The sequence below is a fragment of the Chelmon rostratus genome, chromosome 4 (assembly GCF_017976325.1).
Source record: "Chelmon rostratus isolate fCheRos1 chromosome 4, fCheRos1.pri, whole genome shotgun sequence".
In the NCBI taxonomy this organism is placed as follows: Eukaryota; Metazoa; Chordata; class Actinopteri; order Chaetodontiformes; family Chaetodontidae; genus Chelmon; species Chelmon rostratus.
Window position 1 is genome coordinate 13,166,555 of NC_055661.1, and position 19,766 is coordinate 13,186,320.

General features: G+C 40.4%; 2 protein-coding genes across 3 annotated transcripts; both read left to right on the forward strand.

Moving 5' to 3' along the window:
* Nucleotides 1-2,460: 2,460 nt before the first annotated feature.
* On the forward strand, nt 2,461-5,456 carry LOC121605419 (potassium voltage-gated channel subfamily V member 2-like). The gene is made up of 2 exons (XM_041935324.1): nt 2,461-3,723; nt 5,161-5,456. Exons 1-2 carry the CDS (start codon nt 2,461-2,463, stop codon nt 5,443-5,445), a joined length of 1,548 nt encoding a protein of 515 aa, XP_041791258.1. The 3' UTR covers nt 5,446-5,456.
* Nucleotides 5,457-11,728: 6,272 nt separating this feature from the next.
* Nucleotides 11,729-19,009, forward strand: LOC121605410 (N-acetyllactosaminide beta-1,3-N-acetylglucosaminyltransferase 3-like). Of its 2 annotated transcripts, none has more exons than XM_041935306.1 (2): nt 11,729-11,876; nt 15,891-19,009. In XM_041935306.1, the coding sequence occupies exon 2, from the start codon at nt 15,901-15,903 to the stop codon at nt 17,038-17,040; it is 1,140 nt and encodes a 379-aa protein (XP_041791240.1). In that variant the 5' UTR covers nt 11,729-11,876; nt 15,891-15,900; the 3' UTR covers nt 17,041-19,009. The 2 variants fall into 2 exon arrangements, with proteins under 2 accessions (XP_041791240.1, XP_041791241.1); XM_041935307.1 differs by lacking the exon at nt 11,729-11,876 and adding an exon at nt 12,299-12,432.
* The last annotated feature ends 757 nt before the right edge of the window (nt 19,010-19,766 follow it).

Here is a 19,766-nt window from a genome sequence, read left to right on the forward strand (position 1 = left end):
GCTGTAAATGAATCAAATAAAGTATTTTATGTTTTTCCTACATATTTGTGTCCATGTTTCTTTGGTACATGTTGAGTCCTCTCTTTTCTGCCTCTGAGACTATAACAACTCATTGATGAAAGTCTGTAGTTCATTAACCGCTGTGTAAACATGATGACTGAGCCTCAGCACCAGGAACAACCTGGGTTTTTATCACTTTATTTTTTTTTCTTCATTTCTGAAACTTAATAGTGTAGAGGATTGTCTTTTACTGAACATTTTAACAGGTGAAACATCAGGGAAGATCCTGACTAAAAGAATAATTCATCATCCTCTGCGTTTTGTTCTTTTCAGCTGTCAAAGAGAGAATAAAAACTTATTAGACCACAGCACAGTCAGTGTATCCTGTGTTGGTACATTAACCACTGCTGCGACTCTGTTGACCAACCAACATTAACTGTCCTGTTTAAATGTATCCTTGTAGAAATACTTACAGCATTTAATCTGTGTTGAAAATGTCTGTGGTGCAACACTAACACATGCAGCTTCTTCCTCTACTCCTAGTGGGTTACTGTTGACTTTTATAAAACCTTTATAACACTTTCCCAAACAATATCACAAAGTGCATTTGGGTAAAACGATGCAAATGAAGTGACATGCTAAGTATAAAACGTTAGCATTAATGAGCAGTATACAAACATTTAAATGGTTTATAACACACTAATGTGGTTGTAAGAAGATATACATCTTTATTAATGTATTTGTGAACAGCCATGTGAGCATCCATGACTGCAAGCTGGTGTATGAACAAATGAATGACAATATAGGAAAACACAGTTGTAATAATGTGAAATATGTTGTTGGGAGAAATTCTAATTGTTGACAACTGCTGTACAATACTACACGTTTTAAAATATCCTTAAATCTGCTTACAACTACATAATAGTCTGTTATCAACCATTAAATGTTTGCATACCTTTTAGAAATGCTAAATAGGGGGACCTAATGCAAAATAAAATAATAAGAGTGAACGATGAGGATTTGTGCAATAGGGATTCTTCTATTAAAAGCTTTGCAGTAGCATATATTGTGAATGCTGTGGGTAGAAAAACAAGACCAAGAGTCTTTCGCCATGCTAGTGGCTCTGGGAAGCTGTGCTTTGAGCTAAATGCTAACACATGTTACTTTATTGTGTAGGTACGCTAACATTTGCTGTGCTGCACTAAACACACAGTACAGCTGGGGATGATGTCGTTAGATTTGCAGTTGTTTGGTAATAAAACAAAACAACCAAAAGTACTGGACAAAATAACATTTCGACCTATGATAAAGTTTGGGGATCAATTAAGTCATTACAATTCATCCTGGACCTAATTTTGTACCTTGATTAATGACCAAAACCCTGCACAACTAATTCCCATCTGTCTCAGCTCTACTTGTGTTTAGTGCTAATTAGCAAATTAGCAAAACATTATACCTGCTAAACATCGGCATGTTAGCATTTATCACTGTGAGCATCTGGATGTTTTAGAGTCATTTTTAGTCAGATAAGATTTACAGTTAAATAAGCTGTTACTCTAATGGGAAAAATGACATCTGCCCTCAGATAAAAACATATTTATGAATTAAATTTGTTTTTAAATTAATTAAAATAATGCTTAAACAGACAAATAAATAAATAAATGAATAAGCTTATAGACCTGTAAAACTACACTGGCCATAAACTGAGCAATGCTCGAAAAAAATAGCCCATGCTTGAACATACAGTTAGTGCCAACACCTGCTGTATGTTGATGTACAGATATGTGATATTAAACTTGTGCTTAAATTATAACTGATAGTGAAACACTACAAAGCACAGAAGTGTTTTATTTTTAGAGTATTCAGTATTCAGTTTGTAAGCAGTCTGTGCTTCCCCTTTAAGACTAAAAATATTTATTTAGAATGAATTATTTTAACAGTTCAGAGTTCTGAGAGTAATATGAGGAAATGAAAGAAATGTTGTTTAAAAAAAGAATAGAAGAATAGAGTCAACTCAATATAAGGCCTCGCTTGGCCCCTTTTCTCGTCACGTCAAAATCCTTAAATCAACTTTGTTTCCTAATCCCACCTCCCTCCTATATTTACAACTGCTTAAGGAAACTTGGAGAGACACCAATGAGATTAAATGGATGACATCCCTGCTGTTTGCCCTTGATCTCCTAGTCTGATGAATCAAATGCCAATGTGTTGTCTTCACAACAACAGTTAGAGAGGGGAATCTCCTCCTCTCCCCATGACTCGGTAGACTACAATCTCAGCCACAAGTGATCCAGAAAAACAGGAAGAGCTGCTATTCACTAGGATATCAGTTCCTGCAGGACCAGACACTTTTTGATGGTTCAGCAGGATACTATGTGTTGCTAGAGTCATTTTCCTGGAGTGTTTCCTGTTATGTTTTTTTTCTTCTGTTTTGGCTTTCTGCCTTGAACCACAGTTGCTATGGCATCAGAGAATGTCCAGCTGCAGAGATGTTTGCAAAACCGCCGATCGACAGTGAACTGTCTGCCAAAGGGTGTAGAGGACAACAAAACGTTCCCATTTTCTCAGGAGAAAACGGTCAAAGCGTGGAGATCCCTGGAGAATCTGGACAGTCCTGGTGTCAAAACAGAGTGCCCCAAAGCAGAGGACAGGCCAGAACGGCAACACAGCATCAACATTAATGTTGGGGGGAAAGTGTTCCACATCCCCAAACAGTGTGCCGTTAAATATCCTCAAACCCGGATAGGCTCGTTGGCTCTGTGCAGAGACCGAGCAAAACTCCTCAAGCTGTGCGACGACTACTCCGTCCGCAAGAACGAGTTCTTCTTTGACCGTGACCCTGCCTTCTTCCACCACATCTTCCATTTCTACACGAGTGGGGTGCTGTGGATCGTACGGGAAATGTGCCCCATCAACTTTGAGGAGGAGATCGCATACTGGGGTCTGAGCCTAAAGGACACCCAGCTCTGCTGCTGGATGGTGTTCGAAGAGAAGGTTGATGAGGTGAAGGACAACCTGAAGGTGGATAGGGAGCTGATGGCTGAGATCGAGGTGAAGTACGACGATGAGTGTTTTAAGGACATGGTATTTGGGGACACGCGGAAGACTTTGTGGAACCTTGTGGAGAATCCATACTCTTCAACTCTGGCGAAGGCTTTCAGTGTGGTCTCCAACCTTTTGGTGCTCTTCTCCATTTTCGCAATGACTCTCAACACTGTGGAGGAACTCCAAAAGTATCGGATTAAAGACAAAACGCACATGGAATGGGTGGAGATCATCACCATTGTCTTCTTCACCTTTGAATATTTAATTCGCCTTTTCACCACTCCTAACATCTTGATGTTCTTGAAGAGTGGACTCAACTTTGTGGACATGATAGCAGTCATGCCTTATTTTGTCCAGATTGTCTTTGATGTCTTTACTGACGCTGAGGACAGGAATGCACAGGAAGACCGCAGGACCATTGCACGGGTCAGCAAGTTCAGCCACGTTCTCAAAGTCGTCAAGCTGCTGCGAATCTTTCGGATTTTGAAGCTGGCTCGACACTCCACCGGCATGAGAGCGTTTGGGTTCACTTTGCGGCAGTGCTACCAGCAGGCCTCTTGCATTTTCCTTTTCATCGCTATGGGAATCTTCACTTTCTCTGCTCTTCTTCATTCAGCCGAGAGGGAAACTGAGGGATCTCCTATCAGCAGTATTCCATATGCCTGGTGGTGGGCTGCAGTGAGTATCAGTAGCTGAATAAATCCATGTCATGCTCCAGCTTCTAAACCCCAAGCTAACCTGCAAACATCTGCCCCTCACCTTCATCTTCCCTCCATACACCTACTGTAGGAGACAAAGATGTGATATAGTCAGCAATACTACCACAAAGGAAAGGAAACTAATAAGAAAGTAAGGGTTTTTATTCCAACCTGACACCACGCACCTTGTTATTATTATTATTATTATTTTATTTGGTTGAAAGGACAACCTGCTAAAGTGTTTGCTTTATGAAAATTGAAACCACCCACTTTGATAATTCATCTGGACTCTATATAATATGTCTGGGCGAACTACGGTAGAAATAGTTTTTTCCAAACATAGGAATAAGCCTTGCTCAAGAGCACTTCAGGATAAATCTTGCACCTAAACCATACCATTTATGTCACTATTTATGTTTCAGTGCTTTAAATAGTGCCCTATAGCAATGACAAAGACGGTGTATTTCTCAGTACAATTCCTCGTAATGGTCGGTGTTCCTGAGTGGGAAGCCAGTGAGGGATCAAGCGTACAAGCGATGATTTGCAACAAGAAATCATGTCTTGCTGTGTTCATTCTGACATGAAAACAAATTTGTGCATGTAAATTATATCTCCCAAAATGCACTTCTGTTACAGTTTCCTCTTTATTGCACGATGGCAAACAGGGCTCCGCACTCTAGTAGTACAATTTGTCACTAGGGCAAAATTAAGACTATATCAGGAGCATGGGAATGTAGTCACTGACCTGAACTAAGACTATGTCTCTATTCTCCCTTCTCTTGCTATTTAATGGAGAAAGAAAAGCATTTAACACAATGATTTTCAATTACCCAAACCAGTTTGCATGTTGGTAGTATGTGGTTTACTGTTTGCTAGTAAATCTTGCTGTTCCTTTTGAAAAACCTCCAGCATTGAAATTCTGCATTTCAATAACTCTCAATGGGGCCATGGCAGCAAAAAGCTCATAAGCTCATTTCAAACTTGCAGCTGACTCCTTCACCTGCACTGTGGGGCAATGGCAGGCATGTTACGAGCACCAGCTGGAGGCGGAGAGGCTACGTTCCCTCTCACAGCACAAGCCGGTGCAGATGTCCAACCTGAGGACAGACTGGCAGCCTGGCTGTACAGAGTACAGTCTCAGAAAGTTCTTATCTTTGGCTTTTTCACATAAACAGCTGTTAAGTTTTTTTTTTTTTTTTTAAATGGAAGTGGACTGGCTTCGTACACAAAACAATTGACAAGATCCTTCCAGTTATACCAGTTTAGCAGCATCTCAGCTAGAAAGTGTCAACTGTATTCCCTCGAGTTTAATTTACTTTAGTTCATTCTTGTACTCATCATTACTGAGTGTTGATCATTATAGTGAAGAAAGTGTTGAACTCTGAATAATAAGGTACTATTCACGTTTCTCTCTTAGGTCAGTATCTCCACTGTGGGCTACGGGGATGTGGTTCCTGTAACTACCCTGGGCCGCTTTGTGGCCTTTGGCTGCATCTCATTTGGAATCATCCTCAACGGCATGCCGATCTCTTTCCTCTTTAACAAGTTCTCTGATTACTATGCCAAGCTAAAAGCCCAAGAGTACAACACTACCTTGGTGCAGCGGCGCTTTCAGCTAAAGAGGCGCCTCCGACGCAAAATGGACATGTGTTTTCATCCCTTGCAGGAAGACAATAGTCCAGACAACCACTGTGAATCTTAAAATGATTTGATAAATTATGGGTCTTCAGTGTGATTGTGTTGCTTGGTAAACTTGAAACTGAGTCTTCATGCATGACAGTGTGTAAGATACCAAGTAGGGATATCAGACACCTATCAACTAGGTACTAACTGGTTAAATTTGAGCTAAAGAGCACGTTGGACTGCATCTTCCAGTCAGCACTAATGAAATGACAGGGACAACCCCGTTTCCAAAAAAGTTGGGACACTTTGTAAAATGTGAAAAGAAACAGAATGTTTTGATGATTTGCAAAACCTTGAAGCCCCATATTTAATTGAAAATAACACAAAGACAAAATATCAGGTGTTAAAACTGGGAAACTTATAATCCTCAAAAAATTATATCCTCATTTAGAATTTGATGCCAGTTGGGACAGTGGCAACAGAAGACTGGAAAAGCTGGGAAATGCCAAAAGAAAACAGCTGGTGGACCATCTAACAGTTAATGAGGTTAACTGGCAACAGGTGAGTAACATGACTGGGTGGGGGGTGGTCACCACTCTGTGACAGACTGCACTGGCATATAGTGCAACTACTTAAGAATAATGCCTCTCAATGTAAAATTGGTAAAAAAAAAATAATAATAAAAAATAGGGTTTTGTTGTGTATAGTACATAATGTCATTAAAAGATTTAGAGAATCTAAAGAAATCTCTTTACATAAGGGACCAGGTTGAAAACCAATAGTGGATGGCTGTGATCTCCAGGCCCTCAAGCAGCACTGCACTGAAAACAGACATGATTCTGCAGGAGACGTCACTGCATGGGCTCAGGATCACACATCCATCGTCTGTGAACACACTTTATCACTGCATCCACAAATACAAGCTGAAACTCTTCCATGCAGAGGGGAAACTGCATATAAACCAGATCCAGAAATTCCACCGGCTTCTCTGGTCCTGTGCTCGTTTAAGATGGACTGAGGTGAAGTGTAAACTGTCCTGTAGTCCGACGAGTCAAAGTTGGAAATTCTTTTTAGAAGTCATGCACGGCGTGTCCTCCGGGCTAAAGAGGAGAGGGATCATCCAGCTTGTTATCAGAGCACAGTTCAAAAGCCATCATCTGTGATGGTGTGGGGGTGCATTAGTGCACATGGCACATGGGTCACCTGCACATTTGTGAAGGCACCATTAATGCTGAAGGATATATTCTGATTTTGGAGCAACATGCTGCCAAGTAAACGTCGTTTTCAGGGAAGGGCTTGCTTATTTCATCAAGATGACCTGCATGGCTGCATAGTAAGAGAGTCCGGCTGCGAAACTAGCCTGCCTGCAGCCACCCATTGAAGATTTCTGGCACACTACAAAACACAATAAACAACAAAGGAGATCCCGAAATACTGAGTAGCTAAAATTGTACTTCAAGCAAAAATGGGGAAACATTCCAGTTTGAAAATAATAGCAGTTCGTCTCGTCAGTGTGAAAAGCCCTCCACTGTACTGACTGACCATCTCTGGCACTAAACAGAAGAGCAGCATCACACACTGTACTGTGTATTTGACTGATGTTGCTTCATTTGGCGTGCTTCATTTCTTTAGCCGAAAGCCTTTTCACACTGCACTCGTCTGAGCTATTAGTGGAGTGTGTGTATGTGTGTGTGTACAAAATACACAGACACAGGTAGCCAGTCAGAAGTATTCAGCTGACATCCCTCATTCTGAGAAAAGAGTTTAACGTGACAAGCTACAAAGAGGATGTGGCTGAGAAAGAGGAAGTGGATGGTTTTTTTGCAAACACAGTGTTACCATCAGTCTCTCTCGTATTGACCAGCAGTGCGACCCACTTTGACTTTCTCATCAGACGGACAGTCGAGAAGCACAGAAGAAAGCTTTGGAAGAACTGAGTTTGTAACACACACTGAAGTTGAACATAAACGGCATCCACTCTGACTCTTGACTTACTTAAAACTTGTCAACGGTAAACGACGAGTGCCTGTAAATGAATAGAAGTGAGTGTTTCAGCACATAAACATACACTCAGGACTCCTGTCAGTGCTGCGTGTGTGCGTGATCACTTTCCAGTTAAAGCAGACTGATGACTCACACACTTGTCAATGTGTGAAGACGCTTCATGATCACACTGAAAAATCAGCAACACAGATAGCAACCGACAAAAAATCAAAGTGACCATCCAGGACTTTGAAGAGACATTTCCGTTCAAATACCTTGAGCTGGTCACATGACTTTTTGTTGCTGTCGGTTGTGTATAGACTTTTTAACATTTCCTTTTGGCTTGAACTGTTTTTATACTTTAGCAGAGTTAGCTTGCCTTGCCTGTCCTGTTAATATTACTTTGAATATTTTGTTATGTTTCTACGTCAAGATAAATTAAACCTGAACACTGACCATCATCCACCGCCATCTGACGACTATTTTGTCATACTGTGGTGAGAAAACCCCCTGCTTTTGGTTTCCTCTATGAACTGTCAAAAACTCCCAAGCTTGCTGCTCACTGGGTGTCTGCAGCTTTGCATTAGTGCCTGAAATGTAACACTGGATTGATGAAATGTGGAGCTGCAACATGACATTCTGTGTAAATTTCTATTTATTCCAAATAATTTTAATAGTATATATACTGTATATATCTAAAATACAGCACTTAAAGCAAAAGTTGGACATTTTGGGAAATATGCTTATTTCCACCCTCATAACTATCCGTTGAGTATGAAGATACAACTGGTAGCCGATTAGCTTAGCCAGCTAGTTTCCCCCTGTGTCCAGTCTTTGTGCTGAGCTAACTAGCTGCTGGCTGTTGCCCTAAGTTATGACAGCGGGAAGTTCTCATCTACACAAAGTGAAGAAGTGTTTTTCCCAAAATGTCAAACTTTTATTGAAACTTTTATACATAAGGTAACTAGACCTGCAATAATTAATTTTTTGGCCTCTTGGGGAGAAGCTCAACAAGCTTAAACACAAAACATCAAGCAGACACAGAGCAACATTAGGATTCATTTGGAGTTTTTTTTGCCACCTGTCTTCTGTGTAAAGCAGAGTAAGCAGCATCTGAGAACAATGGACCAGGACACACCTAAATGTCTTATTAAGCCAAAGCCAAGACGAGCTTTGTTGCATCCCATTAGCTCAGAGGAGTGCTTGTTCTATTCATATGAAATCAAAGATATCTGAGTAAATATTGAGTAAGGATTCCATTATTAATATTAGGTCGTTACTTTCCAGTTACCAAACAACCTGCTTTTGTTCTGCTCTGTTTGTCCTCCTGGATTGCTTTACTGAGTTGAGTTTACTACTGATGTATCATTTTTGTTCCTGGATCGGTCCATTTTGCATGTGATCAAATATCTGAGAGAAATTTTATATGAACTGACAGTGTGAGTCTTTGAGGCACCCATGAGACAGTATTTCCACTGTATAATGAACAATCAGGGTGGGCGGTTTGGGCTGTGGCGGCACCTCCCATGATCTTCAACAACCTTGATGTTTAGCCCAGCTAGCACTGGATCAAGCTAAGTGTATTAATTGATTTTTGGAGTTGACCTTATAGAGTTACGTAAGGGAATTCAACTTTTAACCCCACATGCACAAGAAACCTTTAAAAGAGTACTCTGCTGATTAGGCATTGTCCCACATTGTCGGACTCATGGTGGACAGTCAGTGATACTGCGCCTTATCATTACAGTTGGATATTCAGGTGTTTTGCTAGTAGCAGCTAATGTAGCCTCGAGCCGCTAGCCTCAAGTGGAGATGAGCAGCTGACGTCAGATTAAGGTTAAATCCGGCAAACTCGCTTCTTTTAACTCCAGATTTTCATTTCTGGTTCTCCAGCTTTTATCCTCCTGCTATCTCTTAGAAATGTTTTGGTTTTTGTGTTAATGCCCTACTTTACCCCAAAATAATAAAACAAGCAGGATGATATTCCTATATCATGAATAGTTCATCGACAGTGACCTGAGAACCTGCTCCGATGCTTAAGGTCACATCCAAAAAAAAAAAAAAAAAAAAAACACAAAGAAAAAGATCCAAGCAGCATGGAGACGCAGCTCAAGCTCACAGGAAGTCAGATCACAGTCCATTTGTCAGGATCTGGCACTGGCCTTGCACCACCCTTCTCGGTTCCGGCCCATCTGTCCCCGAGCGACGCTACAGCAACTGGACCTGAAGTCATTGTATGTCATTCTGCGCAATTACAATTCTGCAGTTTATGACACATTAAATCTTAAAGTTGCTGAGTTAAATCTGTATTCCATTACAGAGAAATGCACCTCTCCCTTTTCCTCACTTTCTCTTTTTCACATTGAAATTTGCTGAACTGGCAATGCTTATGCCTGCGTCTGGCGGGGTGATGAAAGGAAAGTGTGTTTCTGCCACCAAGGTGTAAGTTATGATCAGCGAATGGGACATGGCATTGAAGCAAAAACAAGATTATACATACCCACGCACAAAAACATCCACTTCCTTCCATTACAGATTATGTTTTACAGTTTAAATGAACCATTTTTTTCACATGCACTCTACTTAGCTGTGATGTTTATTCCTGTGTCAGTACATTGAGATGAAAGAAGAAAAAGCAGCATTAAAATCCTTGTATCTGCACACATATTTGACCAATACAGCTGATTCTGATATATGTGTTTCTTCTTACTTCGAACCATATATTCCCTGACCTCTCTAGACATGGAGAACAAATAGCAGTAACAGTGAAAATCCATCCAGAGGGTTTTTGTTAGCTATTTTAGCCAGCAACATTCACAGAAGTGTTATCCTCCTCTGGTACATGCTGCCATCTTGCAGCTTTCCTTTCACTCATCCTCACTGTGTTGTTCTTCATTCAGTCTGTGTGCTCTTTAAAAGTCAAGAGGAAGACTTCAGACTTCAGTTGTGTTGTCAGAGTGGCATTTGAGGTAACTCAGACTCCATTTTTGTATTTCGCAAAAAGTCAGTTTGCCACATTGAGCAGGGTGAGGAAGACAGTCATCAGTTGTGTAATAGTAAGACAAATGGGCACATACCCATACCACAGTGTGAAAATACTGCGTTCCAAAAAATGTATAAGTAGGCATTAGCAGGCTGAATGCCAAAATAATGACTATATATATATATATATATATATATATACCATATAACACCAGCTGCGCAGATCTGCCTCTAGGCTGGCGTGTCATGAATTGAGCATCCTTCTCCCGTGTGCTATTCGGACGTGGTGAACCTGCTGCAAAGTCCACCATGACTGACGGAAAAGACTCCTCCCTTTGTAGGCAGAATTGAATTTGAGCCATCTGCCAACATTAAAAAAAAAAAAAAAAAAAATATGCATATATGATTCTCCGGAGCTCACCTGTCGTCCCAGGTGTCATTCTCCTCTGTGAATTCAGACTTCACTTTGTCTCATGAAACTCTTTTGCTTTTATTATTTCTCATGTCATTCCAGGCATATGAAAATGTGGTGTATGCATTAGAGTAGGGTGTGCATGAGACTATGAGACAAAATTGCATCCTGTACTGGTTAAATATTAATCCATTATTATTGGACAGTGGCGTTTATCTTTCATTATGGGATGACCCCGTACTATACAGGATGGGCTGCAACCCTACCTGATACTAGACTAGACTAGACAAAACCACTGGTCATTGCTGGAAGATGAAGAACTTTATGAACCGAATCAGGAACAAAATGAAAGTATTTCTGAATATTGTGCTGAATTGAGCTATTTTTTTTTGTTCTTGTAGAGACCCATTCCCTAAGGCAGACGCTTCAGGACAGACCCGGAGAGGCAGAGAAGGCCTCCCACAAGCTGAAGCTCTACATGAGTCTCAGTTCTAAGACTTGTTAGAATTCGATATTATGAAGTCACTAAGGAATCGACTGGGGTTGTTGTGCTTGATCATGTGGTGGATACGTGTAGTCAAAGAGACCCTGATACATATAATATACATTAGAATGACTGCACTATTAACATATTAGTAGCATTTTAATGTTAGCTGGTTGAAGTGATTTAATTTATTGTAAAGTTTATTTTGTAACAGGGCCTCATATGCCCATTACAGATGTTTAAAATCTTTCTCAGGAAAATAACTGAGCCTACATTTCCTCTGAAATGTGGTTAAGTAAACCCCTGGTCTAGTATATAAAACATACTGACAATACAAGTTCCTTATTGTTTTGTTGCCCTGCAGATTGCATTGCTCTCTGTGTGACTGATGAAACTCAGATAGACGGTTTAGGTCTCTGACTGTATTTCAGATTCTCACAAATAGATTTTCCACGACAATAGATCGATAGAGGGATTGATGGAGGGGTTGATGGAGGGGTTGATGGATCTCCGGTGGGACCCCTGACGCAGCAGTAGAGATTGGCACCGCCCAGTACACAGGACCACACAGTCATGCTGCTGGTCATTGAATTAGTCAGAAATCTGTGTTGCTGCAGTGACCGTCGGCAGGATCTGTCTCCTTTCACCGGTGAGAGCCCTTCACTTACCGTCAGATACGCGGACGAAGCGCCTGTAACGCTGTTTATCCGCGATGCTGCTCACTTTTCACTCTCTGTGTTCGAGTAACGGGGAATATTTCAGGGAGCAGTCGGGGCTTAATCGATACGCTGTCCCGCCTAATCGGGATGCTTGTTTGAATAACAGACAGATGCATTCCGCATCAATAATCGGGGTGGAAAAACGGGAAACATTTTTTTAAAATGTGTCTTCTTTTATAACATTTCTTTCCTTTGTTGTCTCTCTCTTTTAACAGTCCTCTCTTGTTGCCTTTATATTTTTTAACGCTGCAGCCTTCGTCGTTACGCACAATCCCTTATATGCCAGTTAAATGTAACAGCCACCCGATCCTTTAAATTAGACTTCCTTGTGCGCACCGGCCAACATGGTCAGGGTGCACGGCGGTATGCTTGTGTCATCAAATGTGCAGCAATAGGCTGTATTATCATCGTTTCATTGTATATTTGCTTGGTTCCTGTAAAGAAGACGCTGATGCCGTAAAGGAAATAATCACATGATGTTCAGCAGTGAGTTTTGAGTTTAACCTAAATTTCAAAATTCTTTCGTTTCTGTAGAAATGCAGAAGTGTTGGCTGTATGTTTGCATCCGTCTAAAATGCATTCAAGAAGGTTTTATAGTTTTCAAACAAAATGTCTTATAAAATTTCGTTCGTTGTATTTCTCCTACATGCTTTTCTTCTGCAGTGTCATCAGGTTTTTGAGGTTATTCATATTGTTTAGTTATTCTTTTGTCTAATTATAAATGAACAGTGGTGGAATAAGTACTCTGGTTATTTACTTAGGCAAAAGTACAAATTCAACAATCTAAAAATAGACATGTCTCTTTGGACTTTCCTGTAAAATTTACTGTCTTGTGAAATATTGGATGATTTTACCACTTTACAATTTCAATGAAACCATGCGAGAAGGAAATATCTCAGTACAGCTCTTCAATAAATCGACTTTGTCACTTTCCACCACTGTTTATAAATGACTGACAGAGTTTTCTGTTTCCACTCTCATGGATGATGTAGGTTGTGAGCGCAACAGGTTATTATAAATCCCACAAGGATTTCAGCGGGAACAGCATACAGGAACAGAAAGTGAAAGTCTGTATATGCTATGGCTGACCTGTATGTCCAGATATTCTAGAAGCATAAAATAAACATAGACAGACAGCAGTATACAGTCAATGCTTGTATGCAAATTTTAAGTGAAATATGAAGTGACTGTTTCTCTGTCTGTGGCCACTGATGCTTAGAGAAGGAAGAGACTGTAGGTGGATAACTTTAGAGATGTGCACATGGAATGTAGTGAAGAAGGGGTATAAAGCAGCAGAAAAACGCAATTGCAAATATGTGCACTGAAGTACTTAATAAATGTACCTTATTATATTCCACTGCTATGTATCTGCAGGTAATATTTTGGGATACGTTTTAGGCCATAAAATATAGTTCAGTCAGTGTCCTGGAGAGTCTGGTAGTATAGCGTCCCTCCCTGTAACACCACTTATAGGAAAGTTTCTCAAAATGATGCAAAACACAATCAACAAGCAATAGAAAAGAGGGCAGGCGTATTAGTATATTAGTAATATTTCAACAGCACAAGACTCTTGACAGTGTAAAGAAGAAGTACAGTTTCTACCACAATAAATATGTACATACTACAACTACATGATCTGCTATTGATCTGGTGAAGAAAATACTCCATTAACTGAATTATGTGGAGTAAATAAGTTCACTCAAACCTCTCCCAGCTTTTTAATTCTAAAGGTTACATGCAATCCGTCAGTTGTGTGTTTTTCTGCACGGTTTCCTCCAGCTGAGTGAGGCTAGTGTAAAGCATAGGCACGTCATTTTTCTGTCATTTTTACAGTAAATGTGAATGCTGGGTTGGGAGTTTCCCTGTTTTCACATTTCACTAAATGAATAGTTTGTTCTAATGACTACATCTCTGACATCACCAATTCCACCCATTTGGAGGGGACTTGACAGCTTTTGATTTGTTGCCACCCCACACCCGATGTCAGAGTACAGCTTGAGGATTCTGCAGGCGGATGCCAGGCCACCTCATGTCTGCTCTGAGGCTCAGTTGGCTTGGTGTTCAAGGCAGAGGGCAAGAAACATGCGCCAGGTTTAATCTATGGGCCGTATACTCCGCGATTAAGGCTAAACAGCCATTAACCAAGAAGAATGTCTTTCCCATTATTCTGTATTCTGTTTTTTTTCCAGAGAGGCCAGCTTCAGTACAATCTGCTGCTGCTAAAAATTTAACTGAGCTCATATTTTACAGGAATTTTCATATTGTAGGTATAAAATGAAGTATAACTCCATGATCTGTATTTTACAGAAAAAAAATCTCGAATGATTTTGAATTTTGGATTGATTTATAACCACATCCAGACTAGCTGTTGTATCTCCAGTAAATCGCTTGTTGGTTGAAAGGATGCTCCAGTCATCTGCAGAATGTGCATTATACCATGCAGTGCTTGCCACCACAGCATGCCTTAATGATCATTTAAGAGCAGAGGTAAACCAATTAATTGGTTGACTGATTAATCAGGCCAGTACCTGGCTTTTTGAGATAATTGGCGTCGGCCGATGCTACTCTCTAAAGGCCCATTAAAAAAATATGTCTGCACGCCTGAGATGGGATTTTGTTATTTGCTGATAAAGGCTGGAATTAAGTGCACTGAAGCCCTGCTCTCTATATATTGGCATCAGCGACGGTCATTGACAAACCCACATCGGTGAAGGATGACCTACAGACCAAAGTACTCTGGTGTGTGCTAACTTTAACGTCAGGCTTTAAACTGGCACTGACGCTGTCACTTTCTAAAGTTAACTGTGCACTTGGATATCTGATAGCAAGTGTTAGAGGACGCCGCTGGATTTGTTATTCTGCTAACATACTTGAGCTAGAGGGAGTGGATCGGGTATGCTAAAAGTGGCACAGCAGCAGCTTTGCTCACAAAACCAACAACACGGCTAATCAATGGAGTGCTGTCTCATTAGCTTTTTTAGGAATGTATTGTGTCCACAATAACCACAGCTCACACATTGCAAACACAATGACAATGTAGTCAAACAACACTTACATACACACGATCAGAGGGAACAAAGCAACAAAGGCCTACCATCATGTTAACGACAAATACTGATACCACAACAGCCCAAGAACTTAACAGTATCTCAGCTGTGATGATTCATAAAGCAGTTGTTTTGAGAACGAAGCACCCATCCCTTCCAGCCATTGCACAGATTCAGAAAATTTGCTGACACTGAGTCTGGACTAAATAGGCCTTATTCATGAATATTATTAAGCAGTGATTTAATGTGTCCATGTGCAAATTCACAACTTTTCCAATATTCATTATATTTATACGATCATAATTTATATGTGGACAGGACAACTCAAAACTGATTTGATGGGAATTATTATGTTTTGTGGAAATCTCTTCAAATCGTAATCCCCTGGCTTTATTCGACCAGTTCATTTAAATGTACAAGATATGTTTGTTAAACCACTTCATATAATACAATATTAACAACACAACGGAAGTGTTAATCTTAATCCAGGATTACAGTTGTGTTTGAACTGCTCCAAAGCAAACACCAACGATCCTTGAGACTACATCACTTTCGGTTCTGACTCATGTTTGAGCACTTTACCTACTTACACATGAAGCAGGAACAGAGCAACACATGTATTTTAGTGTAATCAGTCTCTCAAATATCAGACCACCATTCAATCAACTTTTAGTTTTGGTTCAGTCCACCAACTCCTGAGAAAAAGAATATCTGTGTCTGTTTAGCAAAGTATGATACCACCTGTTCATTTACTTTGCAGTAGGCATGTAGAATACTGCCTAATATATATGTGATACTGTGACTCCCCACATTTCAATTAAAACTACTGTTATCAGTAGCTTCATGCCATAATGAAATGTTTTGGTAAGACAACTGTGTTTTGTTTTGTCACTGCAGAGTTCCAAGGATGAGAAACATCAGAGCAAAAACTTTATTGCTGGCAGTAGCTCTTGGTCTGTTGGTCCTCCATCTCTGTAAAGATTTTATTGACCGTAAAACCATCCGCCTTCATGAAGATGTGAGAGTGAGTAACAGTCACATAAGACAACGCACTAAAAACAGCTCTTACGTGTTCTCCTGGCCAAGATGTCAACAGAATCTGGCTGCTGCCAATGTCACAGGCTTCGGCTCGCTTCCTGGTAACATAAAAGACTTTCTCTACTACCGACACTGTCGCCATTTCCCCATGCTGCTGGACCTTCCTGACAAATGTGGAGGAGCTGATAGATCAGGGGAAGTCTTTCTCCTGCTTGTCATTAAAAGCTCACCTGGGAACTACGACCGCAGAGAGGTGCTGCGCAAAACCTGGGCCAAAGAGAGGCGACAGGATGGCGCGTGGATCCGAAGGATCTTCATCTCAGGAACGACGGCTTCTGGTTTTGAGAAAACGAGACTGAACAAACTTCTGGAGATGGAGCAGCGTGAGCACAGTGACATCCTCCAGTGGGACTTCAGTGACACGTTCTACAACCTCACCTTGAAGCAGATACTCTTCCTGGAGTGGATGGAAAGGAACTGTCCCAACGCTCGCTTCCTGCTAAATGGTGATGACGACGTCTTTGCTAACACAGACAACATGGTCGAGTATCTTCAAGGCCTCAAGGACAATGATGGAAGCAAGCACCTCTTCACCGGCCATCTGATCCAGAATGTTGGGCCCATTAGATCATCAGGGAGCAAGTATTTTATCCCAGTTCAGGTACAGGAATCAAACTCATATCCCCCTTACTGTGGTGGTGGGGGCTTCCTCTTGTCTGGCTATACAGCTTTGGTCATATACAAAATGTCCCACTCCATTCCTATTCTTCCCATTGATGATGTTTACATGGGGATGTGTCTGGCCAAGGCAGGACTTGGTCCTTCTTCCCACATGGGTGTGAAGACAGCAGGACTGTACATTCCCTCCAGCACACTTGATGGATATGACCCTTGCTTTTATAAAGAAGTTTTATTGGTACATAGATTCCTGTCAGCCCACATGTATTTTATGTGGCACAGAGTACACGATCCTAATCTGATATGTGGTTCCTCCCAGAAAAGGCTTTAGCAACACCCAGCTGTAACTAACAGGTGGTGACAGAGCTCAATGGTACTTTGCTTTGCTTTCCCATTATAGGCTGTGTGCGCAAATCATTGTGGGCGAGCAGTCAGCCAGGCACAAATGGGCATGGAAGTACACATACTCTTATCGATGAGCAGCTTTCACTGGAATGAAGGGCTGACATGTTTGTTTCCTTCAGCTGCTATTTTCTTGACTAAATCTGGGGTTGCAAAATTTGCTTTGTATCAAACTTCAAGGTTTTTCTGAGCTGACAGATCCACAGCACTGACAAATGATTACCTATACATATCATATTTCATGGCTATGGTGTTATGAAATGATTTCTTACTTACCCATCCAGCAGACATGCAACATTGTTATCCTATTTCTAACAAATGTCCAGTATTCACTTCACCTTTAATTACTCTAGTTGGACTCCATCAACTCTATTAAGTTTGCCGTTAGCTCGCCAAATGCTACACTTTTCTTTGGTGTTTGTTGCTGTGCAGGTACCACACAGTTGTTTGTTAGAGCTTGATTGCTCAAAACAGCTGCTGACTGCTGTGTTGATGAGAGCCATGAGATTCAAACATACAGAACATTTTCAGGCCAGGGAATGTAAAACACCAAAACATGTAGCCATCAAGTGCAAATAAGACCCTTTTACACGGTTCTCACTTAAAAATGTGTCAGCTGAAAACATTTAGGAGCCAGTGGTGACGGGGTTTTGAAACAACTCATGGATCTAACGGGAGCTTAATTATCTGGAAAAACAGCCAACAGTGTATTGACTGAACAAGAATTTCAACATTTGAAACTGAAATTGAAAACGAGCGTTTTAGCGTTTTCGGGAATATTACTTCCTCTATATTCTGAGGTCACCCTGCTGTAACCTCAGAATAACTGATCACAGGTGAATGTGGCTGATTAGACCTCTGCTCAGGTGTCGTTGGACAGAACAGCATGTGAACTGTAAATATCACCCATTGGTGTGCAGGCCTTTGAGTTACTGGTTTCCTGTGGACACACAGTCCAGTCGTACGTTGGTAAAGTTTCTGGCAGAGTATTTGCTGATGACCACAGATCGTGTCAGTGTATCTGTGGGTAGATTCTCCCTTTATTGATGACTGTATTTGGGAGAGTGTGTTTTGTGTATTACATATTTATAGAATTGCTCTCAGCTTGGCATTGTGATTGTGTTGTGAGTAGGGCTGGGTATTGATTCAAAATACATTCTGACTGCTGACTCATGTCCACAGCATGTCTTGATCAATCAATCAATAACTAGAAATTATAAAACTATGTATACTGTATTTAGGTAAGCGTGTTGTACAGCCTGTACACTGGTATAGTGACGGTTTGATCAATACCCAGCTTCAGGTGTGAATGGTGCAGGGCTATAATGGGGTGTCTGCAATCTTACAGAAAGTATCATTCAAAAGTAATTCCTCAGGGTTTCTTAAAACTAATGATGTAAACTGATGTAAAGTTGCTTAATTTTAAGTTAATATGTTCTATTAATATTAATATTTGTATTTAATTTTTTAAATAATGAATTTTTGTTGTATAGCCTATACATTTGTTTAAGAACAATATTTTCAGAAAGACATTCATGTATGTTTTTGTGCCTTATATCAGTACTCCTCAACCAGATACCACTTTAAGAATTGTAAGAATATGATTTGGAGGACTGAAAGCGTTTATGTACTGTCAAATAGTCATTAAAAGGGGTCTCCAGTAAGAATTTCTATGTATGATTACTGTATGCTTTCAGGACTCTGGAAGTTGAAAAAAGTGATTGCCTTGTGTTTTTTTTAATGTACTGTGTAGATCCCCAGAATGTCCATATATTTTCTTTTCATGCTAGAAGTTATATATTGTTATTTTATAATTACTGGCTTTGAGATGAAATTGTGTGTTGCATATATAAACATGTGTTTAATATAAACCAAAGATTAAATATTGTTGTCCTTGTCGTGTCTTAGACCTTTTTCAGAGCACACCTGGTGGGAAACACATGGCAGGTGTATTGGAGATGATAGAATTCTGCTCAGAAAGCTAAACTGTATGTTTAGAGACACCTTTCCTTTTTCTTTAAGATCAACATCATCATTCATTGAGTGGTTAATACTAGTACTTGTATGTCTATATGTATATGTACTGTATGTATTGACACATATATGTGATAGCCCGGTGCACAGTTGCATACATTCCAACACCAGGAAGTTCATTTTTACAAGTTAAAGGCAGTGAACAGATTAAGAACACAGCCCCTATCCCATAAGTCCAGGAAAAATTTCCCCACAGGGACAATAATAGTATATCTTATCTTATAATACTGATTACCTGACAGTACAGTAATTTCTACCTAAAGAGTGAGTCAGATGCGTGTCATGTGTGGGTACTAACCATGGCCATCCCGTGACAGGCTTTTAGTGTTCTGTGGCCCTGAAAATAGGGTGCTGTCCTTAAGAGCTGCAAGCAGTTGGAAAAACTCACCCTCATCCTCTGCACGCTCTGCCTGCAAGAAGTCATATATGAATAAGACACTTCATTTGGCCTCTGGACTGAAACTCCTCCTACTAAAGGTTTGCATGGTACCCTCCATTATGTTTTCTCTGCAGACATGTATCATATTACTGCTGGAGGTGTCACTCCAACCCGCACATTTGATGCTAGAGAAGTCAGTAAGATATCAGATCTGGTACAATAACTCATAACAGTAAATTATA